At 46.0% G+C, this 21401-nt stretch overlaps 1 protein-coding gene across 1 annotated transcript; it reads left to right on the top strand.

Moving 5' to 3' along the window:
- The first annotated feature begins 16833 nt into the window (after positions 1–16833).
- LOC118795926 (pentraxin-related protein PTX3-like) lies at positions 16834–20350 on the top strand. The gene is made up of 3 exons (XM_036554721.1): positions 16834–17258; positions 18172–18726; positions 19547–20350. The coding sequence occupies exons 1-3, from the start codon at positions 17108–17110 to the stop codon at positions 20170–20172; spliced, it is 1332 nt and encodes a 443-aa protein (XP_036410614.1). The 5' UTR covers positions 16834–17107; the 3' UTR covers positions 20173–20350.
- The last annotated feature ends 1051 nt before the right edge of the window (positions 20351–21401 follow it).

Here is a 21401-nt window from a genome sequence, read left to right as displayed (position 1 = left end):
TTCCACAGGCCCTCACAGCGCTGACATGAGACCCTGCTTACAGCTGACTCAGCTGCTAAGACCTGGAGCTGTATTCAGATGTTCAGCCAATATTATGGTTGTTTTCACGACTATATAATACGCGTGGAAAAATGGAAATGTATCTCATATATACAGACATGAAAGGGTATACTAGTAACGCAGTGTGTATGTAATGTAATGTAGACTTTTTAAATATGAAAAATATGTCATATTCAGGATTTTGGGTTTAACAGACAGATATACACAGACACACTTTTATTCATTTTAATGTGGTAGGGAGTTCAGCTTACATATTTCTGTCGATCAGAATAGAAATGTTTTCCTGTTTTATGTACACTGTCATGTTTTTTCAGGCTTTTCATCATATAAATTTCCCCTTTAGAACGAGAGACTTCAGTGAATACAAGGCCTTGACAAGAAGCAGCATGAGGGAGATGGAGCTTTTGGGGGTGAAGAGGGGGAAGGGGGCGGGGGTGTGGACTCCAGAGCACTGCAACGGATTAGAGAGAGAGTACAGTTTCCCTCCCCCAGGAGGGTGCTGGTTTACGCAAATAGCACCCCTCCCTCAAAACCATAAAACGCAGCAGGGGGGAAACACAGGCTTTCACTTCACTTTTCTGTGTAATTACTGTTTGATTTGAACTTTTGCTGAGAGGCAGTTGTGTAACTGAGGCAAGCAAATGGGTCAGTTTTGTTGAGTAATCAATTCCAATTAGATATTACCCTCCTGCTCTGATTAGGGGCTGGGGGTATCAAATAAACTTGCAGCTACAGGAACCTTTTGTGGATCATAATCACCCACCCAAACAAGACTTTCTACTTTGATGGTGTAATCTCTCAGCTGCAGGTGTCCCCATATCTGTACCTGAGCTGTACTGAAATCTTCGGTTTAAAGTTTGTTTTGCTGTACAAGCACCTTATTGATCCTTAGGTCCCTCGAGATCAGCAGTGAAAAAGTAAACGGTTTTTCACAGCTCAGCTTTCAAATGAGCCCTTCAGCCTCACCTGCCGGAGTCAAAGCCAAGCCAGCCTCACTGAATTTAATTATTTAGCTGTCTAAGAGATAGAGAGAGAGAGAGAGGGGCAGTGAAAAGGAGAGGGAACACAGTGAAAGAGGAGCAGAGACAGTAAAAGAAAAATAACAGATCAAAACAGAGAGGTAGAGAGAGAGAGATTGAGACAGAAAGAGGAGATGACAAAAAGACAAAGGGAAAGAGAGAAAGAAAGAGAGAGGCCCATGTCAGAGCAGAAGACAGCCTGCCTGGGCCATGTGTAAATGGTTTATGCTCTGGCTTTGTGACAGAGCTTATGTCAGCACTCCTCACATACAATCATACAGCCCTTGATACAGTCAGCACACATTCATACACCCCTCAACACACTCAGCACACACTCATACACCCTGTGATACAGTCAGCTCACATTCATACACCCCTCGATACAGTCAGCTCACATTCATATACCCCTTGATACAGTCAGCTCACATTCATACACCCCTTGATGCGGTCAGCTCACGTTCATATACCCCCTTGATACGGTCAGCTCACATTCATATACCCCTCAAAACACTCAACACACCTCAGCACAGTCTGCACTCATACATATACTCATAACTCTGATATGGGAAGATTTTTATGGCTGTGATTGGCATTGACTTTAAATTGTATTCATCTGTATTCCTTTGTAATTCTTGTGACACAAAAAGAGTGTCACAAATAAACTAGGGTTTTTTGAGAGTAATCATTTTCAGCAATCATTAACTATGGGGGGGGGGGGGGGGGTGTCTATAAACTTTGACTAGTACATCGTTTATATTTCATAAACATGTTGCATTCCTCTGAAACAGCATCATTCCCATTCCAAATGTTGGGAATACAATGTTGAAAAGATTAAGCACCTTCTAACATGTACAATGTATCTCTAGTTCATTGTGGGCCACTTATCATTTGGACACTGGAAACATAATCAAAATTGTTAAAGGTTTTAGAGGTGAATAGTGTAAAAAATGGCCAGAACATGAGGTACAATCTGATTGTTTAGGTACCATTGATAAGAAGCAGATTGGCTAGCACAGGCTATATTTTACTTAATGGAGACTACACATATACAGTTTTCACGATCAGGAAAGGCACGATCCTGCTGACATATTTCACCCCGAAACTCTACACCCCAAAAAAATTATATTCAAGACCAGTGGTGTCCATGTCTCTTCAGGTTATGAATATTCTTAGAAAAGTATTTTTATAATTAAATTGTAGCACAATATATCGATCAAGTATTCCTTAATCTTTGTAATCTTAATTGTTGGTATGAAGTTGATATTCCGTTGGGACTTTGGCTCAGTTTCTTCCTTGCAGTGTTTTTACATTATAGAGTGGTACTGAAGCTCAATGGTGAAGCTCATTTGATTACCACTATGTCTGCAGTTGGTCAGAGCTCTCGCTTACACTGTATTGTGGAATAGTAATTGTTTTGGCTTTGAAAGTGTAGGGAATAAGATTTTTCTGAAAGCATTCAATTTGTTCATGGTTTGCCTCACTTTAAACGGGCTATGTTGTATTGTGTCACTCCAGCAAAGTCTGGGCTTCACTCAGATGGGACCTGTGCAGTAGCAGTATATCATCCAGTAAGTTAATGTGATACATCAACCATTGAAACATTTACTGCAATGCATCAATCATGCAATAATTTACTGAGATACATCCATCATCCGGTCATTTACTGGGAATGCCACTTAATCATTCAAAACTTTGAAAGTAATTATGCGCAAGCATGTGCGTGTATTTATGTGTGTGTGTCAATTTGTGTGTCTGTGTGTGTGTGCATATATATATGGGTATGTGTGTGTGTATTTTTGTGTGTATGGGTGGTTTTTCATAAAGTGCTCCTGTGAGAGTGTGTGCGTAAGTGTAGATGTGTAGGTGCGTGAGTGTGTGTATATGGGTTTGTTTGTATGCACATGTGTGTATGTATTTGTGTGCATGTGTTTGTAGGATGTGTGTGTATGTGTATGTGTATGTGTGTGTGTGTGTGTGTGTGTGTGTGTGTGTGTGTATGTGTGTTTGTGTCGTGGGTGAAAAGGTGAGGATGTGAGGTCCAGCACTCGTGAGTGTAACCCTACTCACCCCTCCTCACAGGGCAGGCTGGGTTCACGCTGTCACAGGTCTGGAACTCATGCAAGACACACATGGACTTCATCACCTGCCGCTCGTCCCCTGTGCTACCTGCCAGGCATTCTGGGAATTTTCAGCCACTCCAGTTTGTTTACACAATTCACTCTAAATCTACGCAAACTTCTGCAAGCGCGACGGAGAGGATATAAAGCTGATTACTGTGACTGCCTGTTATTGAAGAAAAATGCTCCAAAAAGCAATGTAAACACATCAAGTGCCAAGCAACACCACTGAACTGTGACAGCTAAGAAAGATGTCAAAATCTGGTTCTTTGTTTATGGTCTTTGCATTTGCATTCCTTGACGAAGTAAAATCTAATCAAGAGAAAATAGTTTTAAATCTAAACACTGCTGAGATGTTCTGTGTGTGTTGATGCATACGTATATACTATGTGGATATGTGCACACACATGTGTGTGTATCATGTGGGTGTGTAGATATATGTGGATCTCTGCGTGAGTGTGTGTGTGTGTGGTAATTCTCCAGGCTTATTGGTTATGTCTTTTCCCCATTTTCACAATTTATAAAAAAAGGGATAAGACAGGAAGCCTTTCTGGTTACACAGATACTGAATGAGCACATGATTTCTGGTAAGCAACTGAAGTGACAGTTTATGACACCCGGATTGGGCAATCTGTCCACAATTAAGAAATATCGAACAATGAGCAATAGGAATATCCAGAGAGGTGCACCGACACCTCCCCCTCAACCCCCACCATCACAACAGGAAATGCCAGCCTGTGTGATGTCACGGTCAGAAACAGCATGCCCTGGTGTTGTTGTTATGGAGGGCTTTATGGGGGCGAAGTCACACGCCTGAGGGTGCTAACCAGCCAAAACGTGCAAAGGCTCCCCTGCGGTGTGAGTGTGCGGAAGGGGGGGGGATTGAAAACCTCCCTTCCCCGAAACCCTCAGCCGATCCCCACTGTAGCCTCCCGCCCCCTCAGTTAAGTGTGTGCGTGTGGCCCACGCCACGGAGGCGGACCCACAAATGTCGACTCCTTCACCCTCTTCCAGGATAAAGACAAACAAAGGAACTATTGTTGTATTTTTTCTGACAGCGCTTAGTGCATGCATTTATCTATACCGCTCTCCTCGACACAGGCCGTGCGATTCGTCACTGCCAGAACAACGTCTCTAATGCCTTCAAGATGGTGGAGGCCGCGGCTGCCCCCCCCCCCCCCCCCCCCCGCCTTTGAGACCTCCTTTTACTTTTTTGTTCATTTGTTCTCTTCGTTAATTAGAGGGGGGGAAAGCATGGTATTTATTCACAGCCCCGTTAGGAAACCTCAGCACACCCGAAAGGATTTTTCTTTCAAGTTGAAATGATTGCAGCTGTCCCCGGTAAGAAGGTGGGGGGGTCAGAACCTCTTTTCCCAGCGCTACCTTAATGCTCAGTGTGCCCTTTCCCAGGGAACACGGTGCAACCACAACTGCTCCTCTGATTCTCCAAACACCTGCCCCCTCCCGCCCCACTACCATCCATAATCATCCAGGCCTGCCCAACATCGCCTTAAAAGACCAAAGAACAGCCAGTGGGGAGAACAATGAACACCGCGAAAGACTTTTTTTAATTTTAGAACTTCTAAGGGTACTGACCGACTGATTTTTTTTTTGGCTGCTTGAGAGGAAATTGCATTGTATGTGTAAATATCCCCGAAATGACCTGACACGTCAAACAGGGACTCAGGATTTCATAAGTAAACCGGGAGTCACACTACCCAACCCCCCACAGACAGTATTACAAAGGGCCCTTTCCTCATAAAAGGTAACTCCACTCTGATACCTGCTATCAGCAGGAAGATGAATACCCCAGCAAATAAAGCTGGAAACAGAAACAGATGTTTTTCGTCCGCTCTCAGCCAGGGCGAGCTTACGGCCATTCGACGACTGACCAAGACGCGTCTCGCGGCACCACACTCGTGCGGTGTGACCCTGCCCGCTTGCTGAGCCCCGCGTGGTCGTGGGTCGTCGTGGGAAATGGATCTCCACGACGCGGTGGGGCACGCTGTAACGGTGCCAGGACGCGCTGGGGACGCGCCTGCGATTCGGAACAGATGAGGAGCCCCCAGGGCTCTGAGCGCTGGCCGCTCTTTCACAAGGAGGCAGTGTGGATAAATCAGCCTATCGGCCCAGATGGGATGTAACTACAGGAGAGCCTGTGTTTAGGGAGGACTGCGTGCACACCCGTTTCTAGCCATCTGAATTGTGTGAATGTGGAGGAGAGACACAACCAGTATTCACTCATTTTTGGATGTATAGTTGCTTTTGCATCAACTCAGCCTGCAAAGTTGTGAACTGGTAAAGAGAGGCAGTTTACAGGGATAAAGTGTGTGGGCAAATGTGTCTTTTGATGCTTTCACACCTGTGCACAAATACACATTGACACACATATCCAAAAACACACACACTGTCAGGGCTCGAGCAAGGACTCAGACGCAGACCACAGGAGCGTCGGGTTTCCGGCAAATTTATTAATAACGCCGACAAGAACGTAATTGGTGAACAAGCAGGTTCTAAACCAGGAAGGCAGTCCGAAGGAAAATCCAGGTATAAGTAACCGAAACAGGCAGGGTCAAACACCGGGCAGGCAGAAGTATCGGGCGAACAGGGCAGAGCGGCAGGCAGGAATCAGGTCAATAACGGGCAGGTCAAACACGGAAAACAGCACACAGATGAGAAACGGCGGGGACAAAACAGGCGAAAATCACACTGCTACGAGCAAGCAACAGGACAGGGACATGCAGGGAAGATATAGGGCAGGGCTGACGAGGGGATGGGAAGCAGGTGTGCAGGGGGGTGGAGACCGGGCGGGGGGCGGGGCAGGGCTAGAACACAAGGAAAACAAATGCACATGGACTGTGAAAAACAAAAACAGTACAGCTAGGGGGCATTAGCACTGACACACACACACACATGGATCAAACATATACTTCATTCTAGATACTTCATAGTTCAGACATTTGCACGCATACAGAAAAATACATTGCAGATACATGTATCTATTATGGTAGATAACAAACATATGCTGCTGTCAGGGTAGGGTTCCAGCTCCTTAAGTGCTCTCTGGGTTATATTTGTAAAACTTTATCTCTGTATTATTCTGTAGTCATTGATGTTTAGGAATTGGCAAGAACCCCCTTGCCCCCATCTGTGATGTTTCCCCATAACGCTGTGTAAAAAGGCAAGCTAAGAAAATTGAGCTCAGCTTCAGTAAAAACATGGCCTCTGTCGGCAGTCCATGGGGGAGCATTAGTTAGAAACCATGTTTCATTTTTTTTCTGGTGGTGGTGGGAGGGTTGGGGTCGGGGGTGGGTTGTGGGCATTTCTGTGTGTGTGTGTGTGTGTATGTGTGTGAGTGTGTATGTATATCATGACCAGAAGAATTATGGTTGATGACCTTCTGGATTAATAACAGGACACTAATCAATAGAGCTTAATTTGAAAACTACCATTTGCCGGGGTCATTTGTGTTTGTGTTTTTTTGTAATTTGAACCCTCAGTGAGGCGATTCAGAAAGCCAATGCGTACCATTACGATTTGATGAGAGGATGGATGGCAGTTGGCCCATGGCTCCCTGGGGAGAGGAAGACTCAGGTGAGGGATCACCGTGCGCTGACCCAGACCGCCTTCCTGTGCGAGAGACTAATGGCCAAACGGCCATCTATCCTCAGCTCAGAACACAGATACGAACCCCTCACCCCAGCCCCTCTTGCTACACACTCAACGTTCACCCCGACCTTGGCTCGCAAACCAGTCTCATTCAGGACTGCCCCACGGTTTACAGATTGTGAAACTCTTCCCTGTTCTGGCCCCATGCTGCCCCAGAAAAGGTGAGTTATACTCCAAAACACCACACTAACCTGTAGAAGGTTTTCCGTTTCACCTGTTAAATGCCAACATAACCACAATAAACCTGCGCAAGGTGTTCTGCTTCAGCTGCAAACTCCAGTATCACCACACTAAACCTTTACAAGATATTCCGTTTCAACTGTGAACTCTTGAGGTTCACAGTTGAAACAGAAAGCTGAAACCAAGCTTCCCAGTAATATGCTTCACAAGATAAATTATATACAGTTACATACATATATACAACAGCACACATGCTGATATGTGGTGGACCATAAGCACACTTAGAGAGCAGAGTTATGTGTACCCCCCACACTACCTCTGAACAACATGGTTTGCGATGCTGAGGACTGAGCAGAGGTGAAGGGTTGCCAGCAGCCAGGCAATGACTGTTATGGCGTTTTACCTCTGGCTGTTCTGACAGGCTGTAATTCCATGAGCAAAGCGTTCACTTTCCTGCTGTCCATCACTGAGAGCTCTGGGAACTCATTAAAAGAGCAGGAAAACAGCTGTGGGGTTATAAGAAGGGAGGGACACAGCAAGCCACTGAGGAGGGTGTGCCTGTGTGTGTGCACGTTTGCGCGTGCGCGTGTATGTGTGTGTGTGCGTGTTTGTGTATGGGTGTGGGTGTGAGTGTGTGTATGTGTGTATGCCTGTTCAAGTGTGTGTATGTGTGTGTGTGCGTGTTTGTGTGTGGGTGTGGGTGTGAGTATGTGTATGTGTATGTGTTCAAGAGTGTGTGTGTGTGTGTGGGTGTTTGTGTGTGTTTGTGTGTATGGGTGGGTGTGAGTGTGTGTATGTGTGTGAATGCCTGTTTGAGTGTGGGTGTGTGTGTGTGCCTGTTCGTGTGTGTGTGTGCCTGTGTGTGCCTGTTTGAGTGTGTGTGTGTATGTGTGTGTGCCTGTTTGAGTGTGTGTGTGTATGTGTGTGTGCATGTTTGCGTGTGTGTGTCTGTGTGTGCTCACTTTAAGGTGCTATAGTAATGCAACAGTATGGTTCCAACAACTTCTCTGATAACACAAGGATGGATAACAACACATTACACATTAACACACTGTTGGGTTATAGTGATTCCTGGCACGGGCTGTGGACCTCAGACGAACTGAGCGGTACCAGACCTGACCATCCAGCACACAGCGCTGAGCCGTTGTTGCCACACAGCTGGAGCTTATCTAATTATGCGACTTCAATGGGCATGCTGGCTCCCAGGGCGGCCTCTCCGTAGCCCAATTTTCCAGTGGTCCCCGGCAAGCACTCAAAACACATTTAGCACCGTGGAACTGACCCATTCATTCTGCTCCCCTGCAAAGCGTGACAGTCTAAATATTTCCACCTCCAGATGTTTTCAATTTTTCCGGCTCGCTTTGTGGAACGGTTCGCAGTGGACGGGCAAGGCCGCGGCATTCCGCAGTTTGAGCGTATCTCTCTTTGACTCATATATGTATTCGTGGAATGCATCATTGCTGATAAATGCCAGCTTGTGTCTTTTAGTCTGGAAGCACTGCCGAGTCAGAGCCAGAAAAAATGGCCTGTCCTCCTCACTACCCTGTGCGCACCAAACCCAATGAGACAACTTCAAAGTGGAAGAGGTGATTGAACGCTCCCTGACTGCTGTTGACTCTGCTGAGTTACCTGAAAGAGGCCCTGAGTCTCTCAGGGTCTCAGAGTCTGTTCACACACTGCAGGCTATTCAAGAACTGCAGTCAATCTTAGGCCTATCCTGTCTCTGCACATAATATGATTGCTATGTCTTTTGAGTTTTCTTTGTAAACACTTCCTGGATTCTCAGCCTCTGATACAGATCCTGTCTCCTCTACACTCCCTCTCCAAAGGTAGGCTGCACTGACATAAAAGAGCAAACAGCTTTTACCAGTCACTCTGGGTCACCTGAGAGAACTTTAGGAAGGACTTCAACCCTCCATTTTGGACCAACGGACCACTGAATTGCACAAGACCATGAAAATCCAGTAGCACTGGAATGATTCTTCCTGATCTACAGTGCTACAATGGAGATCAGTGGCCTAAGGGTGTAAACTTGATATCTACGCCCTTTGTGTTCTCACTTGGACCCATGTGTTCCAGCTCCTCTCAGTGATCTCTCTGAGCGATATTAACAGGGTGAGCTGCCAGGTCCAAAACAACCTGCCACAACCACATGCTCTGCCACCAGTGATTTGCTGAGTGCCGGTTTGGGGGGCAGGGGTGTGAATCTGCGGATTTGCTTGTTACAGTTTCCAGACCAGGACAAGGAAATAGGGCAGCGAGCAGGTAATGGTTAAGGGAAAATGGAACAGCTCCGCTCTACAGTAAAAGTGCCTGTTACCAATTATTTTAGGATGACTCAAAGGAAAATCGAGGCGTCGTCACAATGTCATGCTTGCTTGTTCTGCTGTATTAAAAAGAAAAAAAAGACTGAACTATTATGAGTCCCAGTCTCTTTACAAGCAGAGCCGAGGGTGGAGCCTAACTAATGACCACCTCTGGTGCCAGGTAACAAGTGGATGAATAATGGGAGCTCTGTATCAAGCGTCAGATCAGGCTGGTGTGGTCTTTGTTCCACGTGCGAGTGCTCTGCACATGGGTGATCTATTGGCTTTCCTTTCTCTGCAGCTCCTAGGTCAGAGCGAGGTGGTCTGCATGTGTCTCCGATCAGACCAGATGCAACCGGTCTCAGTCAGCATGCTGGCAGTATGAGTGACCCCCGGCCCCGCCCCCCCTCTCCTCCCAGCTCTCCACCCTCTCCCTCTCAGCCTATAGCCGTCTATGAAAAACACCAGTGAAGAAAATACTCTATAATACACCAAACTCAGACAGACATCTGCAAGTAACTTTAAAGTATTGTTGCAAGGACATAGGTTTTGATATGCTTATCTGTTTGGTAAAAAATGGGACTGAAATGTATTACATCTTTACAAAATGAGGTGCTAAACCCGACGTTTTGCCTCTTCTCTGGTACAGAGCCATCTCACTGTAGAGCCAACGACAATATGTTACAACACCCTAGATATGTTTAAGTAATATTTAACATATGGTTTGAGTTGTTCATTCATTTTTCCAACAAAAAAAACTGTAATAGTGTAATTTCCAAGCAGATAATAATGTTATTACACTGATAATTAGATGATTGGATTGTGTAGCACAGGGTGACAATTCACGCCTAATTCCATTCAAAAGACCCGACTTCACAAAAAAGGAATACACGTCAAAAAATGAAATCCAAAATACCAGACACATATGTTTTTAACATTTCAAAACATAATCCATAGATAAATGCATCATTTTGTGCCACTACCATGACATGACATGATGTGTGATGATGATGTCATGTCTGCAACTGATTCGCATGACTCATGGTGCGTTAGCCCAAGTTCAGCACGTTTTCCACTCACTCAACACAATAATTCTGGGGAAAGATATATCTAGCAAGAAGGTAGTAAGTTCCTAACAAGCACATAACGTACACATAACAAGTAAATAACAAGGGTAAAACAAGTATATAGCAAATGCATAGTAGGTCAATAGCAAGAAGACAACAAGTACACAATATGTATATCACAAGAGATGACGATCATGACTTCAGAGGGAGCTGTGTTAATATGCCCTGGAAAAGGTCACTGTGATGATTAATTTGTGATAATTTGAAAATCTCTTCTCAAAAACTCTGACACTTAAATCAAATTTGAGAGAGCCTGGGAGAGAAAAGATGACTGAAATCACCCCCGACGCGCATTGTGGTGATTCGCAACAGCTGACGCTGAACAAGATGTGAAGAATGCTGAATTTCTGATGCAATTAAGTGAAGATTTTCATGAGTCTGCAAGTCGTCGAAAGTCAATGGGAGTGACTTGGCTCATCATTTCCAGCCTTGTGGAGGTTATCAAAAGGAGCAGACTGAATCATGGTGTCCTCTGGGCAAACGTGGGCTGATGGGTTTTGAGAGTCAGACATGGGTGAATGCAATTCCGGCACTCTTCTAATAGTGTGATCTTCATAACTGCCCACCACATATAAGCAAATAAGTAAAAAATTAAATAAAAAATTTAAAGTAGTATACCATACCATGCTAAGAATCATCAGTTGGATGTTTTGGTTCACCATGCTCTGAGCAAGCTTGACATTTAGTTTGTGGGAGAAGGGCTGACACTGAGACAAGGGTTGGGAATGATGGTGTGGGGAAGGGTTGGGTGTGTTACATTATGTGAAGAATTATGTTTTGAGGATGATCTTGAACCTGGGTTAATTCCAGGGTTGGGTGGTGGTGGGGTGGAGCCTTCAAAGGCACCATGTTCTGGGGCCACAAGGAAATGGGGAGATGTTGATCCCGGGCGAGAGCTGGGTGGTGAAAGTTTGGGTGGTCCCAAAGGCAGGGTAAGGGCGGGTGGTCACGGGTCATTCAAGGGCCTGCTCATACAACAAGTGAGAGAGAGAGTACAGAGGTAATAGATTTTAAATTAGAATTCTGAGCCTGTTTATACACGGACTGCTCTTGTGCCCAGATTTCATTGTTCCTAATAAACGTTGTTTCAGCAGTAATACATGTATGTACCATTTCCACATGCACATCGCCTGTTTACTAATAATTTAAAGAGCCAGGAAGAGAGGCCAACTCAGACTTCCTGCAAAGTTTTTATTTTGTTTCCCCAATTTTGACCATGACCGCGGTGGTCTAACATGCAATGCGAGGGTGGTGAGTGAGAGATGGAGGCGTGCAGAGGGTGAGGGGGGCTGGGGGGTAGCTCTCTCCTGGCCCCTGCTCCGGCGCTCGCTTCCTGTGCGGACGCCAGCGCTGGGATTCTGTTTCAGCGCGGCTAAGGAGCAGGCTAAATTCAGCCAGGGCTCCCACACTCCGCGCCTCCTGTGTCAGCAGCAGGAGGCTCGCCAATCACCGGGGACTGTGGGGATGAGGAGAGGAGGAGAGAGCAGGTAAAGGTTTGCACATTCGTTCATTCCTTCGTTCATTCGTCAATTAACATCAGTTTAATATTCATTTGTTCATGTTCAAGTGTTTTTCCACATGAGATCACAACGATTGTTGCATTTTATGGCTCAAACCGTGTTCGTCAGCAATGAGAAACTGCAATGTAAAACTGGAAGACATTGTTTTCCAGTGAGAGGATCGTGGCAAATTGCCTTGCACAAAGAAAATTGAAGTTGGGTGGTGACAGTGAGAGGGAATTTGAACGGAAATTTAGTTGATTTTTTTTTTTTTTTTGCCAGTGCCCTCTCTAATGTGGGTCACGTAATAACACAACAAAAGTTCACTTCACAACAAACAAGCCTGTTGGTTGCCCAGCAGCCTGAATGAGTCCCACACACTGTCTTCTGTCACTCACTCACGCCCAACCGAAGGTCTGCTCTGCCAAGCCAGCCATCCGCCTTGGCGGCTGGATGGGGCTTTTCATGGCTGAAGTGAACACAGTTTCACATGCCCTTTATTTAGCCGATTATACCTTAAAACAATAAAGTAATTTCCTAAGCTGCACTATGTATGCAAAATCATCAATTATACACAATCATTCTTTCATTATTCAACTTTATCTACTAACTGTAAGGATTCAATTACTTTCTGATTATTGCAATATATAGTTCAGTTCTGTTGAAGGAGGCACACACACCAGTGACTGTCCCCGCAGCTAAATTTGTCATTACTTTTTGCGAGGTGTGAGAACAGCACTTTTGTATATTTGATTTTAGATGACTCTCAGTTCAGTTATAATAGGAAATGAAGCTCTCAAAGTGTGCTGCATGTAGATACAAACAGGAAAATAATCAAGATGGCAAAGGCAGTCTTAAAGATCCAGTTGGACCCATACTCATACTAGGGGAGGTTTTATGCTGCTCTGGTAGGTGAATTAAAGAGTTAAAAATAGTTCGGTGCTCCTCAGACACAGATCACGTTACAATAAGGATAAAATGAGAAACTAATTGAATGATCACTTTCCATCATGATATATTTTGGCTCAACTTGCTGTTAAGGGAATAGTACTTGATTAGAAGTAACTACAGAAAAATGTGAGCCCTTAAAAATGGCACATAATTCAGACACATGGTTCATATTGACCAGAATGGCTTTCGGGAGACAAAAAGGAAAAATAAGCATGTCTTAAATCACAGCATCCAACTGAGCACTTCAGAGCTAGCCATTTGGGCCTTTCTGTTGGGGAATGTTTTGTATGAAAGGAGAGTTATTTATAGCAACTTTCCGCTGTACACCCCCTGCCCCCCAAAAAGAATGGTAAACTCTTTTATTTCTCTTACAACTTTCTCTTACAACACAGACTAATTTACATTTCCACTTTATGGGGTTTTATTGTAACAGAAGCCTTGAATGAAGCATTTATTTCTCTTTCTCGTTCCAGCTGCCCTGTCTTTACTGGGATTGCTGGAGTTACAGTGCTATAATTTTGGAGTCACATACTACCTCACTAAGAGTGCCAGACTTCCTCACTCCTCAGTGTAGATAAGGAGACAAATACGAGAGGATATTCTTTAAACCCATACACTCTCACAGTGCGAGGACACTAATCTCCACATAGTGTACTAATGTTTTACAGTAAAATGAGTGTGTTTATTTTATCCTTGTATAAATATTGTACGGCTTAATTAATAGCCATTTATGGATCTGTTGTTCTTAATAATGTAAGAAATTTATGAGTTAGGGTTAGGGTTAGGGTTAGTGTACTAATGTTCACATAGTGTACTTGCTGCTGTGTGATCTGTTTCAGCTGCTTACCTCACCACATCATACTACTGCCTATGTTATTGAAAAACAGTGCAGTGGCAGTATCTATTTATATTGCAACACTATAGGTTACCTGTGACTCTTTATTAAAGCCTTTCAGTCTGATCCCAGCTGCATCTGCTGACTCACATGCAGTAGCTGTTCACTGATATTGCTTTAATATCCTTTTTGATCTGTGTGTGTGTGTTGTGTGTGTGTGTGTCTGTGTGTGTCTGTGTCTGTGTGTATATGTTTGGAGAGAGTATTTATTGTGTTTTCGATGGAATGCGCAAGGCAGGAGACAGTAGTCTGATAAAAAAAGAAGGTTCGAATTTATTGCTTCTCATATGGTCTTGCCCTCAGCGTTTTCTGCCCCTTTTGAACATTCATTCATTTGATTCATGCATTTGAAAGCCACAAACACACACAAACCTAACTCAACCTGCTTATATAAGAAAGACAAACCCTGCTCACCGTCTACAGAGTGCATTGTGTGTCATGAGGTTACTCTTCGCACACACAGCAAACACAATGCATCATGTGGATACCTCTTTTTCCTCCTGTCCTACACTGAACTGAACGAGTGTTTTGTTTTTTTTTCCAGTACCGACAACTCATTCTGCACCCCAGACATGGGCGAGAGGTTCGAGGTTGCCGTGGGAGTATTTAACAAGTGTCTGATCTCTCCACCAAAAAAACGAGAGAAATGTTTTACTGTTGTTAGTGGAAACTTGCCTTCCACAAGCAGTGGGTGGACAGAATACTGCACATATTAGAGACACAGGAACTGATTTACAGCTTCAACAACACGCTAAAGTCTCCATGTAGTGCATCAAATCACAAGACCACAGCCGTGCTCCACCTACTTGATGAGTTCCTGCTTGCATGTTGATGCTGTGATTAAAATAGAAAAGAAAGCATGGCCTCGCTTAGTTGGCCAGCCCTGTCTCGGTGCTTGTGAATGATCTTCTTTTACACTGATACTGAACTGATAATAACAGAATGACACTGATAAGGAACCGGCACTGATACAACTGGACTGACACAGGGACACTGCTATTGAACTGAAAGGATACTGACTACATGGCACATACTGAAATGGCACTGGCACTGAAATGGTGCTGACGCAATGATACTGGTGCTAAAACAGCACTGACACATCAGAGCTGACACTGAAATAAAACTGACCACTGATGGGACCTGTAATGAAAGGCAGAATGTCTTACTGTTTGATTTACTGAACACGTTATGACACAAAATGGAAATATTTTTGAAATAGTTATAGATATTTATGGCTTGGACACTGAATCCTTCAGGACCCTGCATTCTCAACCCTATTCACCGGATACATGGACAACAACAAACAGAGGAACCAAAAAAATCGTAAATTTCTATTTTAACAAAAAGCATGCACACACAGCATGACAACGGATATCCTCGTGTAAGACGTGTAAACCGAATCCACCAATGAAAGACTCGGATGTATCAGTATCACTCACAGTCTCAGGGCCATACTTTTAAGAGCCGCTGTTTTATTTGACCTGATTGAATATGCCGGAGTGTTAATATTTCATTTTCTCAGCAGACTCCCGTATCTGGGGAACAATGATCTGGGTTTTACAGCCAGGGCGTGCTGGGCCCGATCGAGCCATCTGGAGTTTCACTGGAGGAACTGAAGTAAAAGCTCCTTCCTCCAGGGAAAAGCAGCTGTACTCCTGCAGGATTCAAACCCACGACCCTTGGGTCCAAGAGCGAAATGTTCAAACCACTACACCCTATAGTGCCTATATATTTTCTGTACGACCAATTTGATGGGTGTAATAATTCAGGGTCACGTCCCCTTTTCTCCGCAGTGTGCTCACAGCGGAAGGACGACACGTTCCTGATTTGCTAGGACTCCGAAGAAAATGGAAAAGCATTTTTTTTTTCTTTCTGATGAGGTACACGTCCCCCAAACGATCAAGCAGACTGGGGAGTTATGGACATATGGAGCTTTTAAAAAATGTACTCTGTATCAATCAGTGTCTATGATTAGACTGCGGCATCTTCTGGGCCAACGTCTGTTAATTACATAAAAATGTCTTTTTTGCAAAAGGTAAAAGGACTTTTGCGGCACAGCAGAATGACTAAAGCATTTTCTCTTTGCAACTCCTGCTGGTGTCTACAACACAAATCTCCATTGCGTACTAAAACCAACTCTAAAGCATCCGTCTGACCTGCGTTCACTCCATGCCCCTCAGAATGTCACCATATGTTTCTGTGCTTTGGGCTTGGGCTACAGTGATGGTGGGGACAGGCACGTGTCATGTGTTTTCTGTCAGCCTACCAGAGGCTTCCTGTGGACACCCCGTGCGAGACCCTGGCGACAAGCCGTCTCTCGTCGCGAGTGATGGATTTCAGCGGGAATTCTAGCCAATCCACGCCCAGGAGCGCCCGTGCCTCGGGCACTGCACAGGATGCTAGGGAGACAGTGGTATCTGCGACTGCTATCTCTGACAGATTGAGTGGGTGGAAGTCTGGAGGCCGCGGTGACTCTTCCGAGTGTTGATGGCTGGGAGGATCCTCTCTTCCACCACTTCCTGCAGCTGCTCTGTTTGTTTTTCTTCTGAAGTGACAAAAACACTTTGGAACCCGAGCCTGAGGAAAAGTTGCCCGTGGGGGAATGTGACACTCAGTGTCTCCAGCCCCAGACAAGCCCCCCTGAGCTCCTGTGCACGGCAACGCACCAACACAGCGACACACCGATGCGCCAAGTCATCCTCAGTCTCCCTTTACGAGGAAGAACAGCAGGAGATGTTGGGACAAACAGTCTTATGAGCAGGTCATTACTGTTTCCCCTTCAGTTAGGAAAAGGAAGGGAAAGAGGACTTGTCGTCCCCCCCCCCCCCCACCCCCGCCCTTTCTGCCCTTGTCTACTTGTCCACCCACAGAAGCTGAGCACTGGGAGGGGGTGTGAGGAAACCTGCCCCCCCCCCATCCCCCTCCCTTTTGCTTTCTCTGTCTCTCTCTCTCTCTCTTTCACTCCCTCAAGCCTCCCCCCCTCTTTTCCGACCAGCAGGAGAAGCTGTAATATTTGATTACAACACACATGCTACCTCCAACGAAGCATTACTCACCCAGCTCTGTGCGCTGTGTTTATATAGACCGCGGAGCCCAGTGCAGACTCACTCAGCCCTCTGCCTGTGCTCACTCAACACAGAGGAGCTGCAGCCAGGAGACCACTCAACAGCAAAGGGGAAGGACTCAGTAAGAGCACAACCGAAGGGCAGCTAGCGCTCTGTCTCTCTCTTTCTCTCTCATTCACACACACGCGCACACACACACACACACACTCTCAAGCGCACATGGACACACGCACCAGCATGTCTCTGCTCAGGGCGCTGCTGGCCGTCTGCCTGCTCGGCTGCCCGTGCGTTCTCGGGTACGAGGATGAGATCGAGGTGAACTACGCAGACTCTTACTACAATGAGATCACGGACGGCGAGCAACAGGAAGGTGAGTGCTTTTATAAAGTTTTGCCCGCTCTGCTTTTTTCCTTTTTTTTTTGTGGGGGGGGGGGGGGGGCTTGGTTCTAGGCTCTGGTGTTGGCACTGCGGAGAGAAGGGCGCAGGTGCTGCTTGTTGCTTCTCTCTGCAATCAAGCAACAGAAATTAATGAGGAATGAACAGAGGAGGCTTAATTGGGGATACTTTCTGACTAATTCTGCATGGCACAGTGAATGTCAAACTTGTCACTGGGGACAGCATGCCCGAGGTGGACCGAAATGCTCAAATTCCATTTAACAAAAGGAAACTGTGTGAAGCTGATGCTTTGATGCTGTTAAATGTCATTAGGCAAGATACGGGCAAGGGCCTGAAACAAGCACAAGCGTGGTTCAATACAAATTGCACCAGGGGGATGGGAGACCTGCCAGGAAAACCCCAACTAACGACCCACCCTCAGAGTGAGGGGGGCTGGGGCTGCTGTTTTTTTTCTGTCCAAACAGAACAGTTCCAAGTTTAAGAAAAGCCTTTGAATCTTTGAATTCTGTAAAATCCTCAGTTAAGGAGGATTATACAGAAACTGTCCATCTCTTCACCTGTTCACCTTTTGTGCTGCGTACTCCACTTACTCAACTGTATGCCTTCTTCTCTTCAAATAAATTCAGTCTTCTGCTATGCAGTCCTTCTTGCTGTTCACTTTTCTGTCTGTCTACCTGTATCTGTGCGTATTTATTGTGAATATACACAGGAATTTCAGATTTTTTGAAATGATGGTGCAGAGTTCCTTTTTAACTAATAATAATAAGAAGAAGAGGAGGAGAAAGAATAAGTGGAAGCAGAAGAAGAGGAAGAAGAAGAATTACATTAGTTATACATCTGTCCCTCTCCCTACCTCTCTAATAGGTGTGTTTTGTCTCCCCCTGCAGGGTTGACAACGCCCTCTCCCTGTCAGGGCCAGGAGCTCACCAGGTGGGACAAGCTCTTCGTCATGATCGAGGACTCCCAGATGAGGGAGAACATGCTGCTGCACTATGTGGACGACATCATCAAAGCGGAGCTGCAGTCTCTGCGGGGGGAGGTGCGGCGGCTGCTGGGGGGCCAGGCCGGGACCTGCTCGGGCGCGGCGGATGCCGTCGGCCGTCGGCTGGCCACACACATGGAGCAGAAGGTGGAACAGGGGCTGGACCGGGTCAGAACCGCCGCTGCGGAGCAGGCGGCCCGGCAGGATGCGGCGCTGCAGCAGCTCCTGGAGGCCGGCCGGAACCAGGCGGCTCGGCTCGGCAAGCTGGAGACCTGCTGCCTCAGCGGGGCGGGGCTGGGGGCCAAGACTTTCACCGCCCCGCACAAGCAGCAGGACGTGACCACCAGCGAGGTCGGCCAGGTGGAGAAGGCTCTCGCCGCCATGGCGGTGGATCTGCAGAGGGTCCAGGCCCAGCTGAGCCTCTCCCAGCGGTGGGCCGCTCAGCATTTCCTGCCCTCAGGTGGGTACCACTTCCTGTCACCTTAGTCACATGCTTGTCCTGTCTCCTTATCCACAGTATTTAGTTACCTGCCACTGGATTCTGGAGTTTGGTGGGAGCCTGCTGGTTGTATTTGTATGTAACGTGATTCAATACCCAACTCCCCAAAGACACAGCGCAGTGGATCAACATTCCAAAAGTCCAAGGAAACTTTGGTGTGCAAGCAGCTTCTGTATTCTACTATCTGTTGAGAGCCATAACTCAACATCAACAGCTCACATTCAACCTCAACCTACCCCTCTGTTTCTGGTCCTGAAAACATTCTTGTCAGGTTGCGAGCCGGTCTGCTCGGCACTCACACGGAACGTCTTGTGCTTAATGGCAAGGAAATGTGAAGAAAGGAAAAATAAACAAATGGCAGACATTTGGGCCTTCATGGTACAGAGGTCAAACAGAAATGCCTTGTTCCCTATCGGGGCTCCGAAAAAAAAATCCCTCAAGAGCACATGAAGGAAAACAGTCAGTGGTCATACTGGATTCAGACTGTGACGCGATTGTCATGCTATTTTGCAACAGGAGCCAGCCATGACTCAGGCTTGCAGATAAGGGACTGGAGGAGGAAGAGAGAATCTTATCCGCAGCACAGTCATACATGCACTACCTCATTAGGTGATGAATGTGATACGTCAGCAGTATGCTTACGAAAAGAGCAGTGAAACTCTTTGCAAAAGGGGAAAATCATTTGTACCAATGATGCTTCTCCGACGCTTCTATGTGACGTAGGGTGTGATGTGAGATTCAATCTCTGTCTCTTTCCCTCCCCTCTATCTCTCTCTCTCAGGGTGTGAGACAGCCCTGCTCTTCCCCATGCGATCCCGGCGGATCTATGCTGCGGTCAACCCCGACGCCCCCATGTCCCTGCGCTCCTTCACGGTCTGCCTGTGGGCCAAGGCGACGGAGGCGCTCAACAAGACGGTGCTCTTCTCCTATGGCACCAAGCGCAACCCGTACGAGATCCAGCTGCTGCTGAGCCGCACGGCAGCGCAGTTCACCGTGGGAGGGGAGGCGCACCTGGTGGAGGCGCGCGAGGCGGTGCAGGAGGGCCGCTGGGCGCACCTCTGCGGGGCATGGAGCTCAGAGCAGGGCCTGGCCGCACTGTGGGTGAACGGGAAGCAGGTGGCCAGCTCGCCCGGCGTGGCGGAGGGCCACACCCTCTCCAACGGCGGGGTCATGCAGCTGGGCCAGGAGAAGAACGGGTGCTGCAGCTTCGGCTTCGACGGCGGCTTCGACGCCAAGCTGGCCTTCGCCGGCAAGATGACGGGCGTCAATGTGTGGGACAGGGCGCTGGGGGCGGAGGAGATCTCCCAGCAGGCACTGCAGGAGGGGTCCTGCAACAGGCGGGGGAACGTGGTCGGCTGGGGCGTTTCAGAGATCATACCACATGGGGGCGCTCAATATATAAACTGAACCTTCAGCTCCCCCCCTGCCACTGGAATGCCAACTCCTGTTTGTCATTGCCAAGTGGAGCAATATATTTGAACAGAAACTTGCTATGAAATAGGATACTGTGCAAGTGTGAATAATTTCCATTTAGGGAATTTTGTTATTTATGAAGAATAATTCTTGGGAAGGAACGTCATGTGAAAGGCACATACCAAGCATGTTTAGCTTGCTAAAAAAAACATGAAAAGAAAGATCTGAAAGTTAGTCTACTGCTTCCCAGGAGGGTCTTCTTATTACTTTGATATTATTTTATATTACGAGAAGTGAATCTTCAACTTTTTCTGTCAGTTGAGTCCTATGGAATATTTCCAACTTTGAATTCATTTTGATGTTTACACTCTGACTACATATTATATCCATTCAAGTTTTTTTTTTTAATTTCCTGCTTGAATGGATAGGCTATTAATAAAGCCATGAATTACTTTGAATTACTTTTCTTTATTAACTGTCTTTGTTTACTTTCATACCGAAACACTTATTTTAACAAAGGAAGCAAATAATTTGTTTATATGGCCTATTACCAAACCAAACATGTACTATAATGTAAATGGTGTTTCTTTTTGGGATTTAATAAAAATGGATGAATTTTTGTATATATATATTTTGTCAAATGAATAAAGGACTATTAGACTATTAAGCCTATAAAACCATTTTATTTAGAGTGAAACTGCAAATCCCATGAAGAGCGGTGACCATTACCAAACTATCCTTCCTTCACCAATCTATGATTTGTTCTCATTTGCTCTCCAAAAAAGATGGAGCCTGAGCCAGAACTGTGAAAAGCTGCAATACTTTCAATTCTCATGTATAAGTCAAACATGTTGGAACACGGAAAAATCACTTGTGTATTACTGGATAATTTAACATTGTTCTCCTTGCCAAATTACCAGCGTTTTCTTGTTTTTAGGAAAGCGTGTTTTTGGAAAAATAAACCTTGCTGAATGAAAAGGAAGAGTGTCTGTTTTCTGGCTTTTGACTCTGACACCTTCCCCCAACCCCCGCCCCCCCCCCCCCCCCCGCACCACGCCCCCCAAAATGTTTCCCTCTGGTTAACGCATTACAGTTGCTATGTTTTGCAATGTACATTACTATTCATAAGGTGTTGCCCTCTTAATTGCTCAACAGCAATTAACAGCACCGTGGGCGTTGTGAACAGCCGGGCGTGTTTGTCCATAAGTCTGACTAAAGTAGGG

This window comes from Megalops cyprinoides, chromosome 20 (assembly GCF_013368585.1).
Source record: "Megalops cyprinoides isolate fMegCyp1 chromosome 20, fMegCyp1.pri, whole genome shotgun sequence".
Taxonomy (NCBI): domain Eukaryota; kingdom Metazoa; phylum Chordata; class Actinopteri; order Elopiformes; family Megalopidae; genus Megalops; species Megalops cyprinoides.
The sequence above is the reverse complement of the archived record's forward strand: the minus strand, read 5'-3'. Positions and strand labels throughout refer to the sequence as shown.

Coding starts and splice junctions, on each gene's coding strand:
- LOC118795926 (XM_036554721.1), top strand. CDS start 17,108: ATGGACACACGCACCAGCATGTCTCTGCTCAGGGCGCTGCTGGCCGTC. Junction 17,259..18,171: donor GGACGGCGAGCAACAGGAAG/GTGAGTGCTTTT, acceptor CTCCCCCTGCAG/GGTTGACAACGCCCTCTCCC. Junction 18,727..19,546: donor TCAGCATTTCCTGCCCTCAG/GTGGGTACCACT, acceptor TCTCTCTCTCAG/GGTGTGAGACAGCCCTGCTC.